At 39.5% G+C, this 17,819-nt stretch overlaps 1 protein-coding gene across 5 annotated transcripts in view; it reads right to left on the bottom strand.

The window, feature by feature from the left end:
* The window catches only part of TRAPPC9 (trafficking protein particle complex subunit 9), a 529,308-nt gene that overhangs the window by 474,813 nt on the left and 36,676 nt on the right, over positions 1–17,819 (bottom strand). For all 5 annotated transcript variants that reach the window (XM_059815895.1, XM_059815893.1, XM_059815896.1 and 2 more), the window contains one exon: positions 1,190–1,316. In XM_059815895.1, the coding sequence (XP_059671878.1) occupies positions 1,190–1,316 (127 nt within the window). The remainder of the gene's footprint in view (positions 1–1,189; positions 1,317–17,819) is intronic.

Raw genomic sequence — 17,819 nt, 5'->3', positions numbered from 1 at the left:
ACGATAAAAGTGGGGTGACCCAGGTGGCTAGGCAGTGCGCAGCTTTGTACTTGGTCCAACCAGGAAACAAAACTGTTTCCAGAACGCCACTGGAAACAGTGTGACCTTTCCGATTCCGCATCCAATTCCATCTGACCGCATACAGCCATATGCTCCAGTCAAACCTGTACCTTAAGCGAGCACCTCCCACACAACAAACTGTTAGTGCGAACAGACCTATCATGTTAAATGCACTACAAATAGTTAGACAAGGTCTCTTTCTTCAGAAAATGTGAAAAAAAATATTGAAGTTAGAGAGAACATAGTAAAACTAGTTGTATCATGAAAAATGGTCATAGAGTAGAATATGCATTTTCATTTTAGAGACTAAAAGTAATCCGAAAATAAATACAATTTTCACTCTTTGGTTATACACTTTATTATTTCTTTGTGATACCAGAGCTCTTGCTTCATGAAATGTTTGGTGACATCCCACTGAGAACTCAAATCTGAGAACTCTTTTCAATAACTTCTACCATATTTTTTCTGAATAGCAATTATCTTTCCTTCAAAAAGCCACTTCTTGACAAAGATTTTCTTCTAGCCTTTTCTTTTATTATTGATGCCCAGTGGCTGTTTTCTCTCTCTCTCTGACTCTCTCTAATACTTCATGCTAGGCTTTAATCTAAACAAGGTATTATTCATTGGACTGACTGCATGACGTGCCTTGGCACACAGGCTCGAAAAGGAACATAGATTTAAAAGAGGCCAGTGAAGGCGCCAGCTTGAAAATACAGCATCTGGAAAGGCATCAGTTACAAAAGGCATCAGTTCCAGCTGAGTTCCAAGCTCCACAGATGGAGACAGCATCCAACTCATGGACCTTCAGTATGATCAGGTATCTAACTTAAATCTCAGCTGCAATTACAAAATACTTTTTTTGATTCTATCAGAAGCTCTTGAATGACAGTTCTAAAAAAAAAAAAAACAAACAAACCTCTCTCCTTCTGGAACTAAGGACCACAGAAAGTATTTCCTGCTCAAAGGCTCTATTTTTGCCTAAGAACTTCTCAAAACAATTTGACATTTTGACATTTTTCCATGTTATTGTGAACAACTTAGGTAAACTGAGAAGACTACATCCTTCCAGTATCCTTTAAAATTTGACAGGTACTGTGGAAAAGTTAAAGATTGTATTTTGGAGTCTTACCTCACAATAGGCAATTTAGTGAACGGAACAGGAGGCAACTTCAAACCATCTGGAAGAGTGATGAATTCCATTGTACCAGGGCATTTTGCTGTGTAGCTTTCCAAGCTCTGTGTTACATCTTTCTTTTCTAGAAAATAAATTGGTTTAAAATAAAATTAAAAAACAATTTCAAACTTACACGTAACAAAAGTTTAAGATAAAGTCATAACCTAAAGTTTTACTTGTTTTTTTGTACTTATACAAAATAACTCTAATGGAATGCCAACTACTGTTTGCATACAATGCTTAGAGTTACACTGCAGAAGCCTTAATGGATGGATCAAATATAATTAAGTGACCTTAAGCAAGACAGTTTTCTGGACTTTTTCAGAATTTTTCAAGTCTCAGTCTACACCTGCTTTTTGTTAATCTTTTCATTGTCAAGACAAAAGTTTCTACAATCTATCTAGTAAATCTACATATCCAACACAATTGGCCTCAAGCATGTTAAGGTTATTAATAATAGCACTGTTATGTGAATAAGCCCTGTTCTGAAACATCAGGTGAAACAATACCAAAGGCAAAGAAGAGAAACAAATCAATTTTTATGTAATCTTGTGTTAAAAGTACTTAATTCTTAAAATAATTGTACTATATTATGCTACTAAATCATAACAACAAATAAGAACATTTTTCTTTGGTTTTGCTTAAAAATACAAGAACATTCAAACAAACATACATTACTTGGGTTATCTTCAATAATGTACAATAAATCCTTATGAATTTTATCCAACAATTATTTTCAACAACATATATACAATTGCGTCTCCAGAAAAAATGTCTATTTGGAAATACATGGCCTGAACACAAAATTATATTTCTCTGATGAAATGGGAGTCTGCAAACAGAAAGAAGGCTGAGAGTGTGTGTTTAGAGGGGAAAATGAGATCGCTGAAAAGTCTTAGACCTATATTGTTTTAAAGCACAGTGAACATTCCTCCATATATGTGCTACCAATAAAAATAACCGTTCAGTAACTAAACTATTTCTAGAAAATATTTCAGAGATCAAGATACTCAACGATAAAACAAAATAGAAAGGGAAGGGTGATAGCAAATACTGCTTTCCAAAAGAACTGCTTAGACAAAGGTGTTGGGTTTATGCAGCAAAGTTTTGGCAGCGAGGGGTGCTATAGGGGTGGCCTTTGGGAGAAGAGACCAGGAGTAGCGAGCGCCGTGTCGGAGAGAGCCAGTTCCAGGCAACTACAAAATGGGCGCGCCGCTGCCCAAAGCTGGGCCCATCAGCTATGCTGGTGGCATCTCTGGGATAACGTATTTAAGAAAGGGTAAAAAATACTGCGTAGCAGCTGTGAGAGGGAGAAGTGAGAAAAAACGCAAGAGAAACACATCCTGTAAAAAACGCTACTGCCCAAAACACCATCTTGGGCCTTGAAAGGCACAAACATCCACTGATGTTTGTGCTGCCCACATCAATCCAGCTTAGTTTGTAAGCTGCTAAGGCCATGAGTACATGCTCTTTCAAAGCAAATAAACACTGATTGTAATCGCCTTCGCTATGAAATTAATGCCATACAGCTGACAAATTGCCTTGCTTGTGTCTATGTTTCATTGAACCGTCTGTTGAGCCATTCACCGCATTTTAATTGTGTGTAAGGAAATGTTCCCAAAAATACATTATTAGACATACACACACACTCAGATCAGCGTACCCAACCAGGAGTTGTAGTGGTTCAAGACTGGGTATTTTCATAAAAATTTCAGGGTACAGCATTCAGGTTGTTATTTGCCATGTTATGTGAGCAAGGGCACACAGTACAAGCAGAATTCACTGAGATGGAAAGCATCACAGCTACCAAGAATGATGAAGACAACACTACAGTATGCACTTAATTCTGCTTGAAACTGGAGGTCTGTCATTCTGAAGAATTGGCTTTCATTTCCTAGAGTGAAACACTGTCAATTATTGTATTCAAAGAAAGCATGCTGCCACTTGCAAAAAGAATTTGTTTATAGATTTTAGAGTCGCATTTTTTTTTCACAGTAGAAGCTCAGCACGCTTTCTGCAAAGACAAGGCTAAAACAAGACATTTTTCTACGCTGATATTATATGAAAAGCAGTTTAAAACATGCTGCTGCCGCCGAGCCAGCAGCTCTATTACTTTTTACTTCGCACTGCATCTCAGCTGAGATGCTAAAGGAATCTACATCAATAGGACATGTCAAGAAGCATTCATGATGCAAAAGAGCAAAAGCTGCATGATCTTGCCTGAGAGCCACTTGTGAAAGCACATGTTGGAGCCTTTCTCCCTTGACTGAGCACCTCCACGGTATGAATCCATGATACAAACTTCACTACTTAGTCAAATTTGCAAAGCCTAATAGTTGCCAAAAAAACTGCTACAGACTGCTGCTTTCAAACAGCTTGGAATTTTCCTAGCATCTGCCTGGCTGTCATCGTATTTTGACACAATCAGAAACTGCACCACCCTCCTGGGAGGATCTATTCAACTACTACGTCTCCTGACCCATAGTTTAGAAGACTGTCTGTGAGTGAAACAGTTACCACTAGTACCTAACTTTCTCTTTGCAAAGAAGAGATGGGAAACAGCTACTCTTGGAGGTCTTTACCCACCTAGTGTCTTGATGCTTGTATGTATCAGCAGGAAAGCAATCACCACTTGATCCTTTGACCTGTGAATTCACCTCAACAGCTTTAAAAGCCTGCACTGCAGCTGGAAACACTACTGGATACTCTTGTGTAGGTATTACAGAGACTCATTTATTGAGTGAGAAATGACGGGTTATTTTCTCATCTGGAATAAATACGTTCATAATTTTTTTTTCTTCTCCAGTATCTCTCCAGACTCATTGAAAGATCAGGATCATAGAACTGCTGCAGCCAAATGAAGCTGAACAAAGCCATAGTCAGTATTGCCACTCGAGTACATACTTCTCAGTTTGTTCAGTGCAACCTCATAGTACAATTTCCCCATTTCATACCAAATTGTTTTCATTACCTTTTTTTGGCTGCTTCTGACAGCTGACAATTTTGCAAGTCCACCAATATTCTTGGTAATTTTTTGCTTAACTGCTTCATGTCCACACAATGAACATTGGTTTTGTCCCAGAGCTGCTTCAAACCTTTTTCTAACATGAGAACACAAAAACCTGAAAGCTTCAGTTGCACAGCTGGAAACCATTTGTTACTGAAAGCTACTAAATGTGGTAAAGAAAAGTCCTCCTGCTAGTTTCACAATCATGTGAAGCAGTATTTCACAAAAAATGGAGCCATTGAAAAATCAGACCAGGACAAGAAAGAAGGTCAGTTATAGACTAAAATTTTTAAGCACTTCAGTAACCATGATTTAACAGTATCACACAAATAGCATTGCATGCCTTAACAGGTAACAGGGAAAACTGGAATAACACAATCGCTATAACTGTACGCTTCAGCTCTAACTTTAATATTTGAAGAAATTTGAAATATTTGCACTTAGTCTCAATCATTAACCAACAAAAATGAAGTCAAAATATTAAAACAGCATTTGTTCTCTGGCAAACAATTGGTTGATCTTGTTTTGATCAAGTCATTGTGTCCCTTGCAGAACAACCTACAGCAAGGTAGGATGAAAAGAGGGAACAGTTTATGTCTGACCTGCCACTTACACTGGAAGACAAACAACTTTGTTTCCTTATGCAACTTGCAAAAATATTGAAAAAGGAACTTCGGAAACAAATAGCTAGAAGCCTTCTGACTTCAATTTTCCCCTGGTGATAAACCCAGAATCAAAGTTTTAACAAACAAATCTAGTACCCAGGGTTCTTTGTGCTGGCTGAGCTTTTCCTTCCCCCTTGAAAACAGTAAATAATGCTCACAAAGGAGAGGTCCAAGGAGACCTCCTGCAGCAGTCAGCCCCTGAGAAGTGGCAGCCAGCCGGCCTACCCAACCCTCTCAGGAACAGAGGGTCAAACATATCCTTGATCAATTACTAGTACAAGACAGAAAAGTCAGCCCGACAGCAGAAAAAACAAGAGAAACAGCAGTTTCTGCACCCAAAACCAACCACCCACCACTCACCACAGTGAGCGCTCTTACAATTAGAGAAGAAAAAGAAGTCAGTGTCTGCTGCCAGGGAGCTCTTCAGCATCACCCTGCCATCAAGGCGCAGTGTATTCCTTAAACTAAAAAAGAATTTCAAAAAGGCCACAGAATACGTTAAGACCCTCACAAAAGCTGAAGTAGAAATTGAGTATTCATAGACAGTAACCGCTACAAACTTTTTACCTTGAAGTTCATCACTAGATTATAGCATGTATGCAAAGGTCTTCATGACCTTTCAGGTAGTCCCTCAACTCTAGTTTCAGATAGCTGCAGATGGACAGTAACATCCTATTTGTATACTCAGTACATCACTCTTCACTACCACAAACAAGCTAATGTTGTAAGTGAAGTGCCTTAGCAAGACTTGCATGATCAATCCACTAATTCAGCATTTCGGTTGTTTAATTCAGCAGAACAGAGCAGGTCTCCTCTAATTTGCAGGCAAGCATCACCTGGTTTTCCATTACATTAAGTCTGACAGCTATTAGATGACAGCATTTTCTACAGTTTTAGTAGACAAACAGCATCTCTAGTATTTTTCTGAAAAATACATGGAGCAAGTAAACACACCTTCAAACCGCTCAGAGATCTGATACTTGAACAAGTTGCTTTGAAAGCAACACAAGGAATGCTGGATTTTCTTTCCAATATTCTCTACTGCCATAGATCTCAGCACATACCTATGTTTTTACACTGAACAACTACATGTCAGACTCACATTCATTATGTCATCAGTTAGACAGGAAGTACACACAATCTGACAGATGACAAAATGACCAAAGCAAGAAAGAACTAACGGTCTGTTTTCCTTTGCCTCCTCAGGGCACTGTTAGGATCTACCTTTTCTATGTATAAAAAAGTGCCATGAAACTGGAACAAAATTAACGTCTCTGATCTGATCTCCACACCACGTTTGTCAATAGACTCAAAAGCTATTCTTACGGGGAAAACCATGGAATCATAGAATCGTTTAGGTTGGAAAAGACCTTTAAGATCATCAAGTCCAACCGTTAACCTAACGCTTCCAAGTCCACCACTAAACCATGTCCCTAAGCGCCTCATCCACATGTCTTTTAAATACCTCCAGGGATGGGGACTCCACCACCTCCCTGGGCGGCCTGGTCCAGTGTCTGACAACCCTTTCAGGGAAGACATTTTTCCTAATATCCAATCTACACCTCCCCCAGCACAACTTGTGGCCATTTCCTCTTGTCCTATCACTTGTCATGTGGGGAGAAGAGACCAACACCCACAACCCCCTTTCAGGTAGTTGTAGAGAGCGATGAGGTCTCCCCTCAGCCTCCTTTTCTCCACACTGAACAACCCCAGTTCCCTCAGCCGCTCCTCATCAGACTTGTGCTCCAGACCCCTCACCAGCTTCGTCGCCCTTCTCTGGACACGCTCCAGAACCTCAATGTCCTTCTTGTAGTGAGAAAGGCACCGGTAGACAGCATATTATACGAGTCCTGTTTCTTGGAGAATTCAAGCAAAATAAATCCCTAAAGAAATACAGTGGAGACTAAAACTAATAAAATTCAGAGTTGGACATGGAAAAGAGCAGGAACAACAAGAAAATACTTAATCTGTGCTACCCACAGAGCTAGACCCACTTTCATGAACAGTATCATGAACAATATCAAAGAAAGTGGCTCCATCCATACAAAGAGAATGAAAGCAAAAGGATTCAGTTATTTGTTGTGTAACAGCTCATCTTTGGAAAAGAAATTATCAGCTTTACTACTAACTTTGCAGGAAGGGGGGGGGGAAGAGTGTAACATTTTTAACGTAGACAAAACAAAGAGTTATGTGTGTGTCAGAATAATATTTTCTGCTTTTAAAGATGACCACCACAGAGAGAGAATGGGAAGAGATTGACTAAACACACCAGTCTTCTATTACAATATTTTTAATAATTATATAAAATGTGTACACACTGAGTCACAGTCAGTTTGAAATTCACAGCTAGCACAAAAACATTTTTAGATAAAATATCAGCTATGTCAATTTTTCATGAAGTCAGAGTTCAGAAACATACCATTAAAATTTCAGTATCTAGTTCTCCACCATATCCGAGAACTTCAGATATCTGTATACTTTGAACACTACAAAAATATATTTTGTACATACAAAATCAGTATGTAAACCACTGAACAATAGTAATGATATTTCATGTTAAGAAATACCAGAGGACCTACCTCAACATAAAGTGGAGCAAATTAAGCATAGATAACTTCCATAACAACCACAAAAAATAAAAGATAAGGAGTGCTGCAAAGCTGCTTCTGAGCAAAGCAGGCTCTGTAAGAATTTACAAATACAATGGCGTAACTGTTAAACACATCTGATTTTGTATTTTGGGTGGAAGAAGCACAGAGAGACAGAAGATGGCAAGAACAACATGCTAATTTCTGTGGGACATTTTTCCCAATATACTGTTATGCAAAGTCACAGGAATCTGGCCAGAAAGGATTATCATGATTCAAAGTTCCGGTGCCTCCACTAGCGATGCAAAGAGAAGAGACTCTTGCTTGAGAAAAGGACAGTTTAGTTGTTTAAAGAACTAGACAACTGCCTGAAAACTTACAACAAAAACATATGTTAGTTGAGAGCGCTGACATAAGTTGAGTTTTCTGATCCTTTTGAAAAAAAAACATTTCTTCAGTATCACTCCTAGATCTTACTCTTCTTTTCTTATCACATCCAATCATACTCAATGGACATCATATGGGGAGTTCACCAAAGTACATGGACAATCCTCTTTTAAACACAGATATTTCTTTTTTACACATAAACTGCTACTTTCAGTAGCAGCTTGATTCCAGTACCTTCATTTGGCTTTAGGCTAAAGAGACCAGTATTGAGTCTATTAAGTGTCGTATGAAAGTTGTTTGAATTTTAGTAAAATAGTTAATATAGCACCTCCTAAAATAGCTTTCTTCAGTACAAAAACCTTAGCTTTTAAAAATACAGCACAAATTCTTCATGTCTTCATATTGCCAATTAAAGTATGCCTTCCCCAAAGTAATCTTTTCTTTCTGGAACAAAATCTTTGCAACTTGTCTTCATTTGAACACTTGTATCTTTTCCCTCAATTGATCAGCTCAGGCTTCTTCAAAAACCAGAGGTGACTACATGAAGACAGGAATTTTGAGCTAAAGCTCAGAAGCTTCATTTCGTTCGTGAATGACTTCATACACATTAATAGGAAACTTTTGTCATAAACAAATGCACCATTTTATTGTAATGATTGATCTTCTCTTTTACCTAAGAATTTGGATATGGCATTGGCTGGAGTTTTTGTCTGTACCTCATCAACACGCAAGTCTAAACAAAGGTAAATCATGTGTGAAAGACTTTCAGGTTTGTTTATAATGCTAGACAATTTGTATCAGTCTTCATTTACATTACAGTGTTTTTCTTTCATATAGCATGACTCAAAAAAACTGTTGGTCTCCATATTTTGTGCTATGTAAGTGAATTTAAATCTTTTATCGCCGTTGCTAGTTTAGTCAGTCTCATTTATTTATTCCACTTCAAAATTAATAAATTCACTGAATTAGGATCTGAACCAGAGTTACTCAAGGAAAACAAGGATAAGCAGATCATTATTTGAAACAGATAAACACGTATAGGCATTGTGGTTTTCCTCTTAGCAATCTTCACATTCTATATACTCTAAAAGGCATGTCATGTATTTCAGGAAAATAAATTACACCTTTTTAATAAAGCAGTTTGAGTGAAGTTATTTAATAAGCCAGCTTTTCTCTAGAAAACACCAATGCCAGAGAGAGATTTTAAAAGAATAAAACAAGCCCAGAGAGCTTTACCCTGCTGCTACTCTTTTGAATAAAAAAAAGAAAAAAGATTTTTAAAAAAAGGAGGAAAAAGTGCTGGAGATAAACAACTCCCAGCAACAGAGGCACATAACAGTGCTGAAATCTTATAGCACACAACTGAAGAAAAAACAGTATTAAATGAAAAGCTGCAAAATTCATGGTACCATGATGAATAAGAAGAGAAGCGGCTTCTAAGAAGTTTCCTCCTACTTCTTGTGAAAACTCAAAAGTTTTTTATTACAATAGGTCAGAAAGCATTTACATTCAAGCTTTGTTTAATATATTAATTAATATATTAATTATAGCCACTCCTATACATTGAACCCACATGAGGTGACAAGCCTGTTCAATTACATTTTTTAAGATCTACATACACACACATAGACTTTTTTATATATACGTACACAGATAAGATATGGCACTATGCTGAAGCTATAAAAAGATTTCCAGTTAACGGCTAAGAACCTACCATGCTGCTATAAATACTCCCTAGTAATTACATTGAAGATTTCAGTCTCCATCCTGAAATCAGTTAATTTTAATATTATAAGACCCACCAAACTAGCTCCCTTTTGAAAGATCTATTGGTTAGGCAAAAACAACTTGGAGATACTTTGTCAACTAGAATACAATGCAGCACATTAAAACCAGTTCATTAGTGTCAGTTAAGTAAAAGTCCCTTTAACTCAGAAGTTAACATCAAGTTTTAATTTGCATTATAGTCTCTGTTCAGTCTGACTAAAGCTTCTTTTTTTTTTCAGCACTTGAAATCAATAACTTTTACCTTTCTAGAAATTAATTTACACACTATAGAGGATCCTAGGGGAAATACTGTCCTAATTTAAATGCAGTATTCAGGAATAACGTTTCTTAAGGCTACGAAACATTGCGAAGCGCTGACAGGCTACGTCTATATTATCAATTACTGCAGCACAAAAGGAGAGAAGCTATAGAGCAAAGCAGCTGGTGACTACATTACACACACTTCAGGGGATTCCTTGTGACAGCCAGCACAAGCAGACCTCAGAATCATAGAATCGTTTAGGTTGGAAAAAACCTTTAAGATCATCAAGTCCAACCATTAACGTAACCCTGCCAAGTCCACCACTAAACCATGTCCCTGAGAGCCTCATCCACATGTCTTTTAAATACCTCCAGGGATGGGGACTCCACCACCTCCCTGGGCAGCCTGTTCAGTGTCTGACAGCCCTTTCAGGGAAGATGTTTTTCCTAATATCCAATCTAAACCTCCCCCAGCACAACCTGAGGCCATTTCCTCTTGTCCTGTCACTAGTCACTTGGGAGAAGAGACCAACACCCACCTCTCTACAACTTCCTTTCAGGTAATTGCAGAGAGCGATGAGGTCTCCCTTCAGCCTCCTCTTCTCCACACTGAACAACCCCAGTTCCCTCAGCCGCTCCTCATCAGACTTGTGCTCCAGACCCCTCACCAGCTTCGTAGCCCTTCTCTGGACACGCTCCAACACCTCAATGTCCTTCTTGGAGTGCAGGGCCCAAAACTGAACACAGCATTCGAGGTGCGGCCTCACCAGCGCCGAGTACAGGGGCACAATGACCTCCCTGCTCCTGCTGGCCACACTATTTCTGATACAGGCCAGGATGCTGTTGGCCTTCTTGGCCACCTGAGCACACTGCTGGCTCATCTTCAGCTGGCTGTCAACCAACACCCCCAGGTCCTTTTCCGCAGGGCAGCTTTCCAGCCACTCGTCCCCAAGCCTGTAGCGTTGCCTGGGGTTGTTGTGACCCAAGGGCAGGCCACGGCACTCAGCCTTGTTGAACCTCATACAATTGGCCTCAGCCCATCGATCCAGCCTGTCCAGATCCCTCTGCAGAGTCTTCCTTCCCTCAAGCAGATCAACACTCCCGCCCAACTTGGTGTCATCTGCAAACTTGCTGAGGGAACACTCAATCCCCTCATCCAGATCATTGATAAAGATATTAAACAAGACCGGACCTAAAACTGAGCCCTGGGGGACTCCACTTGTGACTGCCTGCCAAGTGGATTTAACTCCATTCGCCAGAACCTTTTGGGTCCGGCCATCCAGACAGTTTTTTACCCAGCGAAGAGTGCATCCATCCAAGCCATGAGCAGCCAGCTTCTCCAGGAGAATGCTGTGCAAAACAGTGTCAAAGGCTTTACTAAAGTCTGGGTAGACAACATCGACAGCCTTTTCCTCATCCACTAAACAGGTCAACTTGTCCCAGAAGGCGATCAGGTTAGTCAGGCAGGACCTGCCATTCGCAAACCCATGCTGACAGGGCCTGATCACCTGGCTGTACTGCACGTGCCATGGGATGACACTCAGGATGATCTGCTCCATAATCTTCCCGGCACCGAGGTCAGGCTCACAGGCCTGTAGTTCCCTGGATTCTCCTTCCATCCCTTCTTGTAGATGGGTGTCACATTTGCTAACCTACAGTCAACTCGGACCTCCCCGGTTAGCCAGGACTGTTGGTAGATGATGGAAAGTGGCTTGGTGAGCACTTCTGCCAGCTCCCTCAGTCCCCTTGGGTGGATGAACACCTTCTAACAGAAGGTTTCCAATACAGGAAACTTCCACTTAATTTCCACTCTCAAGAAACAATATCACAATCAAATCTACTCTAGAAACTCTTCTAAATAACCCTGGCTCAGCAACAAATTGTGATATTGCCATTTTTGCCAGTTTCCTAATAGCTTACAACTGTTTTGAAAAGCAAAAGCCACACGGCTAATAATCTCTTTCCTCAAAACCATAATCTCATTCACTTACTGTTTCTTTCTATCTCTTCTAATCATTAATCAATCAATGTACCAAAAGGAGGGTTTTTTTGGAATTCAGGAACAATGTATTAACAAAATCACACTCATTTAAATGCTCCATCATTCCTTGGAAAGAAATCAGGCTTCAAAGATGTTCTACCTCCTTCCCATTAGGTCACAATTATCTATACGCCTACTGTTATTTACTATAGTTTCTTATAATTTACCCAGTAGAGATATCAAATTTACTGAACTCCAGGTGGGTTCAAAGGATGGAATTCGGTTTACCTTACTTCAAGAGAAGCATCGATGACTACGGTCAGGTGCAGACACCACGTCGGTACCAAGATAGTCACACATGTGTAAAGGGAGTGATGAATCTTGTCAAAAGAATCACTGGGATGGCCAGGATCATTAGGGTGACTAGGATGCAGACATCTACACTGAAGACAAATCCACCTCATTTATTTAGAAGGACTTCCATCCCTCTCTGAACTCTTAAAAATGCAGAGATACATTTGCCATTTGTAATTTTAAAATGAGAATGAAGACAATTTAAGAAATCCATTAATTGCAACTGTTAGTAGTTCAGCTATTTAATTTTAAAATTCTTTCACCATCTTTGAACCTTATCTGGTACCTGAAATTTATTACTACTCATTTTACAGTTCAGATCACTCACCACCATAAACCTCTTCTAATTACACTTTGAAAGAATTCCACAGATTTATTGTGTGTAGAGGAACAACCAAGTCTTGGAATCTTTCTTCTTAATAAGAGAACCTTGATCAAAATTTTCTGATACAGCTCAATCTTCCCCGAGTGTCTCTTTTTAGACCTCAATTATGTTTCAGTTCTGGCAGGCTTCCTGCTTCTAATATATTTGAAGAAGCTATTAACTTTTATGAGCTCGGCAAGTTACTTCTCAAAATCTTTTCTGGGCTTACGTTCCTCCCCTTGCCTCATTTAACTTATCAGGGCTGACATTCCCTTCTACTTTCCATGTTTGGACACAACATCCACTTTTATGCAGTAAACTCCCCCCCCCCCCCGCCCCCCCCCATGCATTTATTTTGCTGTTTAACTACCCTTGCTTTTTTCATTATTTTTTGATTTATTTTAATGGAAAAGGAGAATACACTTACTGAGAATCTACTATGACATCTTTAAACAGTCTCCATGCTACCAGCAAACATGCCACTCCTTTTAATTTCTTCCAATTAGCATCTTTACTTTTATGTATCTCCTCCTTTCAAAGTTTAATACTACTCTCAAGGTGGTTTGTTTATTTTAAAATCAGACATTCATATCTGTTTATCCTAGATTTTATTTCTAATTTTTATAATCTTGTTTCCTGTGACCTAAATATGAAGAACAGGAGAAAAAAAGAGGAGGAGCACTATGGCAATAGGCAGGAGGAACGGAAAACAGAGGAGAGCAATGGTGAGCAACCAGCTCAAACTAAAAAAAAATAAAAAGAGCTGAAGCTCTTAAGAACTCTTGCCTACAGCAGTCTAAACAAGGAAAAAATTAGAAAGTCATAGCAAGACATAAACAAGACAATAGAATATGGCTAAGTGAACATACAGTAGCAATTTGCTCCAATGTGGCCAGCAGGAGTAGGGAAGTGATCGTCCCCCTGTACTCGGCGCTGGTGAGGCCGCACCTCAAATGCTGTGTTCAGTTTTGGGCCCCTCACTACAAGAAGGACATTGAGGTGCTGGAGCGTGTCCAGAGAAGGGCGACGAAGCTGGTGAGGGGTCTGGAGCACAAGTCTGATGAGGAGCGGCTGAGGGAACTGTGGTTGTTCAGTCTGGAGAAGAGGAGGCTGAGGGGAGACCTCATCACTCTCTACAATTACCTGAAAGGGGGTTGCAGAGAGGTGGGTGCTGGTCTCTTCTCCCAAGTGACTAGTGACAGGACTAGAGGAAATGGCCACAAGTTGTGCCGGGGGAGGTTTAGATTGGATATTAGGAAAAACATCTTCCCTGAAAGGGTTGTCAGACACTGGAAGAGGCCGCCCAGGGAGGTGGTTGAGTCCCCACCCCCGGAGGTATTTAAATACGTGTGGATGAGGCACTTGGGGACATGGTTTAGTGGTGGACTTAGCAGGGTTAGGTTAACAGTTGGACTTGATGATCTTAAAGGTCTTTTCCAGACTAAACGATTCTATGAAAACAAGAGGTGGTTTTAAATTATTCCATGCTCTAGAGTAGCAGCAGTTATTTATAGGTTTATAGGTTATTTTTATCCCTTTCTCCAGTGAAATGCCATTTAGTCAAATCTGTGTGGGGAAATATAACTCAGCAAATGCCCGTGCAGCTTGATTTCATTAACCCAGGTGTATGGGTGGATATTCAAGACAATGTTTCAAGTAAAGATCCTCAGAAATTAAGTCTGGTCTTTACTGCTGCCAATATAGGCTTAGCCAAAGGGCTACACTTAAGGGCATTTACACATTTACTTTTGGTCTAGCTGTCAATTTTTACAGGCCCAGTTTAATATTCTTTCTTATTTCCTATATTTCTACATAGCAGTTTGAAATTTAAATATCACCAAGTGAATGCATATGCAATCTGCCCTATAAATAAAAATGTCTGTGAAATACTGCATAGTTTCCTCTTTCAAGCTGTAAGATAGAAAGGCGTATTTTAAGAGTTGTCAGACACCACATCTGACATGATCAAACTACCATCAGTCCAGGCTTAACCATAATTTCTAAAGATAAACAAGGTGTGGGGATTTTTTTCCTAGATCAAACTCATCACTTCTTTTCAGAAGGCACAGACCTCACCCCGGCAGTTGACATGTCAGCCATCACCTGAGTACAGCAATCTTGAAAGGAGGATGAAAAGGTTCTGAAAGCAATCTCAGATTATTGGCATGCAGTCCCTGGTCCTCCAGCTACCAAAAACTCTAAGCTGTCAAGACATCAAAGTGGTCTGCCCAGCCAATATGACAGGTCCATCACAACTGATCTAGAGGATGAGGCAAACTGAAATAGCATTCAGCATAAATTTTGGCAGAAATTCTTCATCAGGGAGGATGATCTCACCATAGGCTGAGAATAAGTATCTTCTGGAAGGTGAGAGATTGCTTCCATGAGAAAACAGCCTGGAAACAAGCTTACAAACCTCTAAGGTTTGCATGGCTTGGATCAACGTGTCAGTTGGGATAGAATCCTGCCACCACGGAGTTCAGAATCACATCAATGAAATTTAGACAACTAGGGACATTTCTGAAAATTCAACTCAGGACCTTTGAAAGGAAGAAAAACCTTTTTCTTAGGTAAAGCTGTTTTTATCATCCCACTGACCAAATGCAGCTATGGCATGCAGTTGCTCTCTGAGATAAACCATAAAAAACCACTCCTGACCAAGTAATGATCTCAGCCAATCCATGGAATTTCCTGTGCAATGCCTGAATGGAGATACATAAAGTAGGCACACGGAAAATGAAAATCCACACACGGAAATCCCTCTTAATGGAGATGGATGAACTCTGTTGACAAGGTTTGATTCAGAAGACAAAATATCCAGCTACAGCAAGGAAACCCTCTAAGTCCTTCATCACATGCAGGACCTCGCCTGTCCTCTGGTTAAAGTGTCATAACAAGTTAAGTCTTTCATTAAAGATTTCATCTCTTTCAGCAGAATCAATGACTGTGGCCAGAGTGATGAGTATCCACTCTGGGGAGGGCATGCCTCTATGGAAGGCGTATTTGTAATAAAGTCCAGGATACCATTTGTAGTTTGCTAGGGCTAAAACAAATTTCTTCATAACATCAGTGGAAAGATAAATAAGCCAAAATTGTTCAAAATCTTATACTCAGTGAGCAAAGAAGGCCTAATAACTAGATCAACAACTGTATCTTACTTTTGCCAAGCGGCCAGACATTTTGTGGTCATGGCTGTGGAACTTAGCGTATTTATTTTTGGTTGCTGCTGCTGAAAAGACTAAAGGCAAAGGTCATCACAGAAAGACTCTGAATTACATGATATCCACTATTCTCTGTCTTTCTGGTGTTGAAAGGTAAACACGTACATACACGAGAGGCCATATGGTCGTACTTCAGATTGTTAGCCAACACAGTTCTGTTTCTAAAGAGAGTATTCGTGTTAATCTAGGGAATAAGAGCAGCAGAACAGACATTTTGAGAGACCAAAGGCCATGCTAATGCTGTAGTAGTACCTGTGCTGACAATCCAGTTGGCTAGAGAAGCACCTAAAGAGTCCCAAGAGATCTCAGATAATCATGCAGGCTGTGTCCAAAATCAATACCATGATAGAGAGAAGGAAAAATATGGAATATTGTCATTTGTCTTGCTGCCTTTGCCTGCTGATTATCCAGGGCCAACAGGTAGAACTGCTGTCAAAAGGCCAGCATGCCCCTTCGCAGTAGCCTCCAAGATCTCAAACCTCCGCCAAACTGCTTTGGGAACCAACATCTGTCCTAAAGTCTGGTAACAGAGGATGCAGCTGGAACTAACAGTGGTGTCCAATGATATAAGCATCAATCATGCACAGGAATGACAGGAAGGCACCCTAGCACATTTCAGGAAGCACCTCTAGATACTGTTCTCTCCATCACCTACTGTTACTCACCTCAAGAATAAAGATATCCAGAACACTGGTCAACAGATGAAAAATGACCTCTGCATGTTTCATGCAAGGCAGAATCATCATAAAGTCAGTAGTTTAAGTACACAACAGACAGATGAGTACAGATCTCAGATGTGAAACCTGTTGTCTCACTAGGAGGCTGAAAAGAACTAAAGCGCAACAACAATCACAGGACAGGAAGTTCTTAAAGGCAGAGGTATACTGAGAAGCACTGAAAAGTGTACGTTATTTCCCAAATAATACAACAGACAAATTTAGAGGATCTTTAATGAAATGAACTCTCCCCAAAAAAGCAATGAAGCATTCCTCGTTTCATCGCATACCACGAATGGTGAGAAAAGGTCATCTCAGTGCACTGAGATCCTTGCCACCAGAAGCAAAACAGCAGGCATGACAGTTGGAAACCCAGTGAATGTCTGAAAGAATGTGAGCTTGCAGGGGTGATGCACACGCTCTCTGTAAGTGGTTTCTGTCTGGACAGCCACTTTTTGATAATAGCTGTTTCCAAGTAGCTCCATGTTTAGACAGGCCCTAATAGATGAGCTACCGCAGAATCGTTTGCACACAATACAAATCACAGTCCTTTTAAGTACTATGGATATTATCAATAAAGATCTACAACAAAGTATGGGCTTTTGTCAAAGTATCTGACCTTACCCAAATCAAAATCAGTGTGAGCTGTACAAAGTGTTATATTTCAAAAAGCATTATGTAAAAGAGATAGATTTAATTCCAAGCAACATTGCAATTACACATTTATTTCTTATTTAAAGGAAAAGTGATTCTCAAGGGCTTGTTAACATTAAAACATAATGGCTTGAGATTAGAGAGCTTTTATGCAGAATTTGGTACCTCTGTCTGCTAAGCAGAAGATTGCATTTTACATATTTATGTAACTAAATAGTTTAATTTTGAATCAGACTCTTCGCTACCATGTTGTTAAAATAGCGACTGACATCTCCCATTTACTTGATGATACTTTTTATTTAGATTTGCCAGGCTGCATGGTTGGAAATTGTAATTCAAGTAAACATATACAAAAGTTGTGTTTTAAAATAATTATCAAGTGTCATTCAATTAAAATATAAGAAAATTTTATTTTAAACACAAACCAGTTTTCACTATGCATTTCTATTCCGTGAATAGAAGCAAGAGCTTCTAATTAATAGATTTTTCATTATAACTACTAAATCTTATCTTCTGAACTTCTAGCTGAAGTGAAGAAATCAATTCTTTCTGTTTTCTGAAGCCCCAGTATCTCAAATTCAACTGAACTAATAAATGAACAGATTAGATTAACAAACTAG

The sequence above is a fragment of the Gavia stellata genome, chromosome 3 (genome assembly GCF_030936135.1).
Source record: "Gavia stellata isolate bGavSte3 chromosome 3, bGavSte3.hap2, whole genome shotgun sequence".
NCBI lineage: Eukaryota > Metazoa > Chordata > Aves > Gaviiformes > Gaviidae > Gavia > Gavia stellata.
This window is presented reverse-complemented; position numbering and strand designations above follow the sequence as displayed.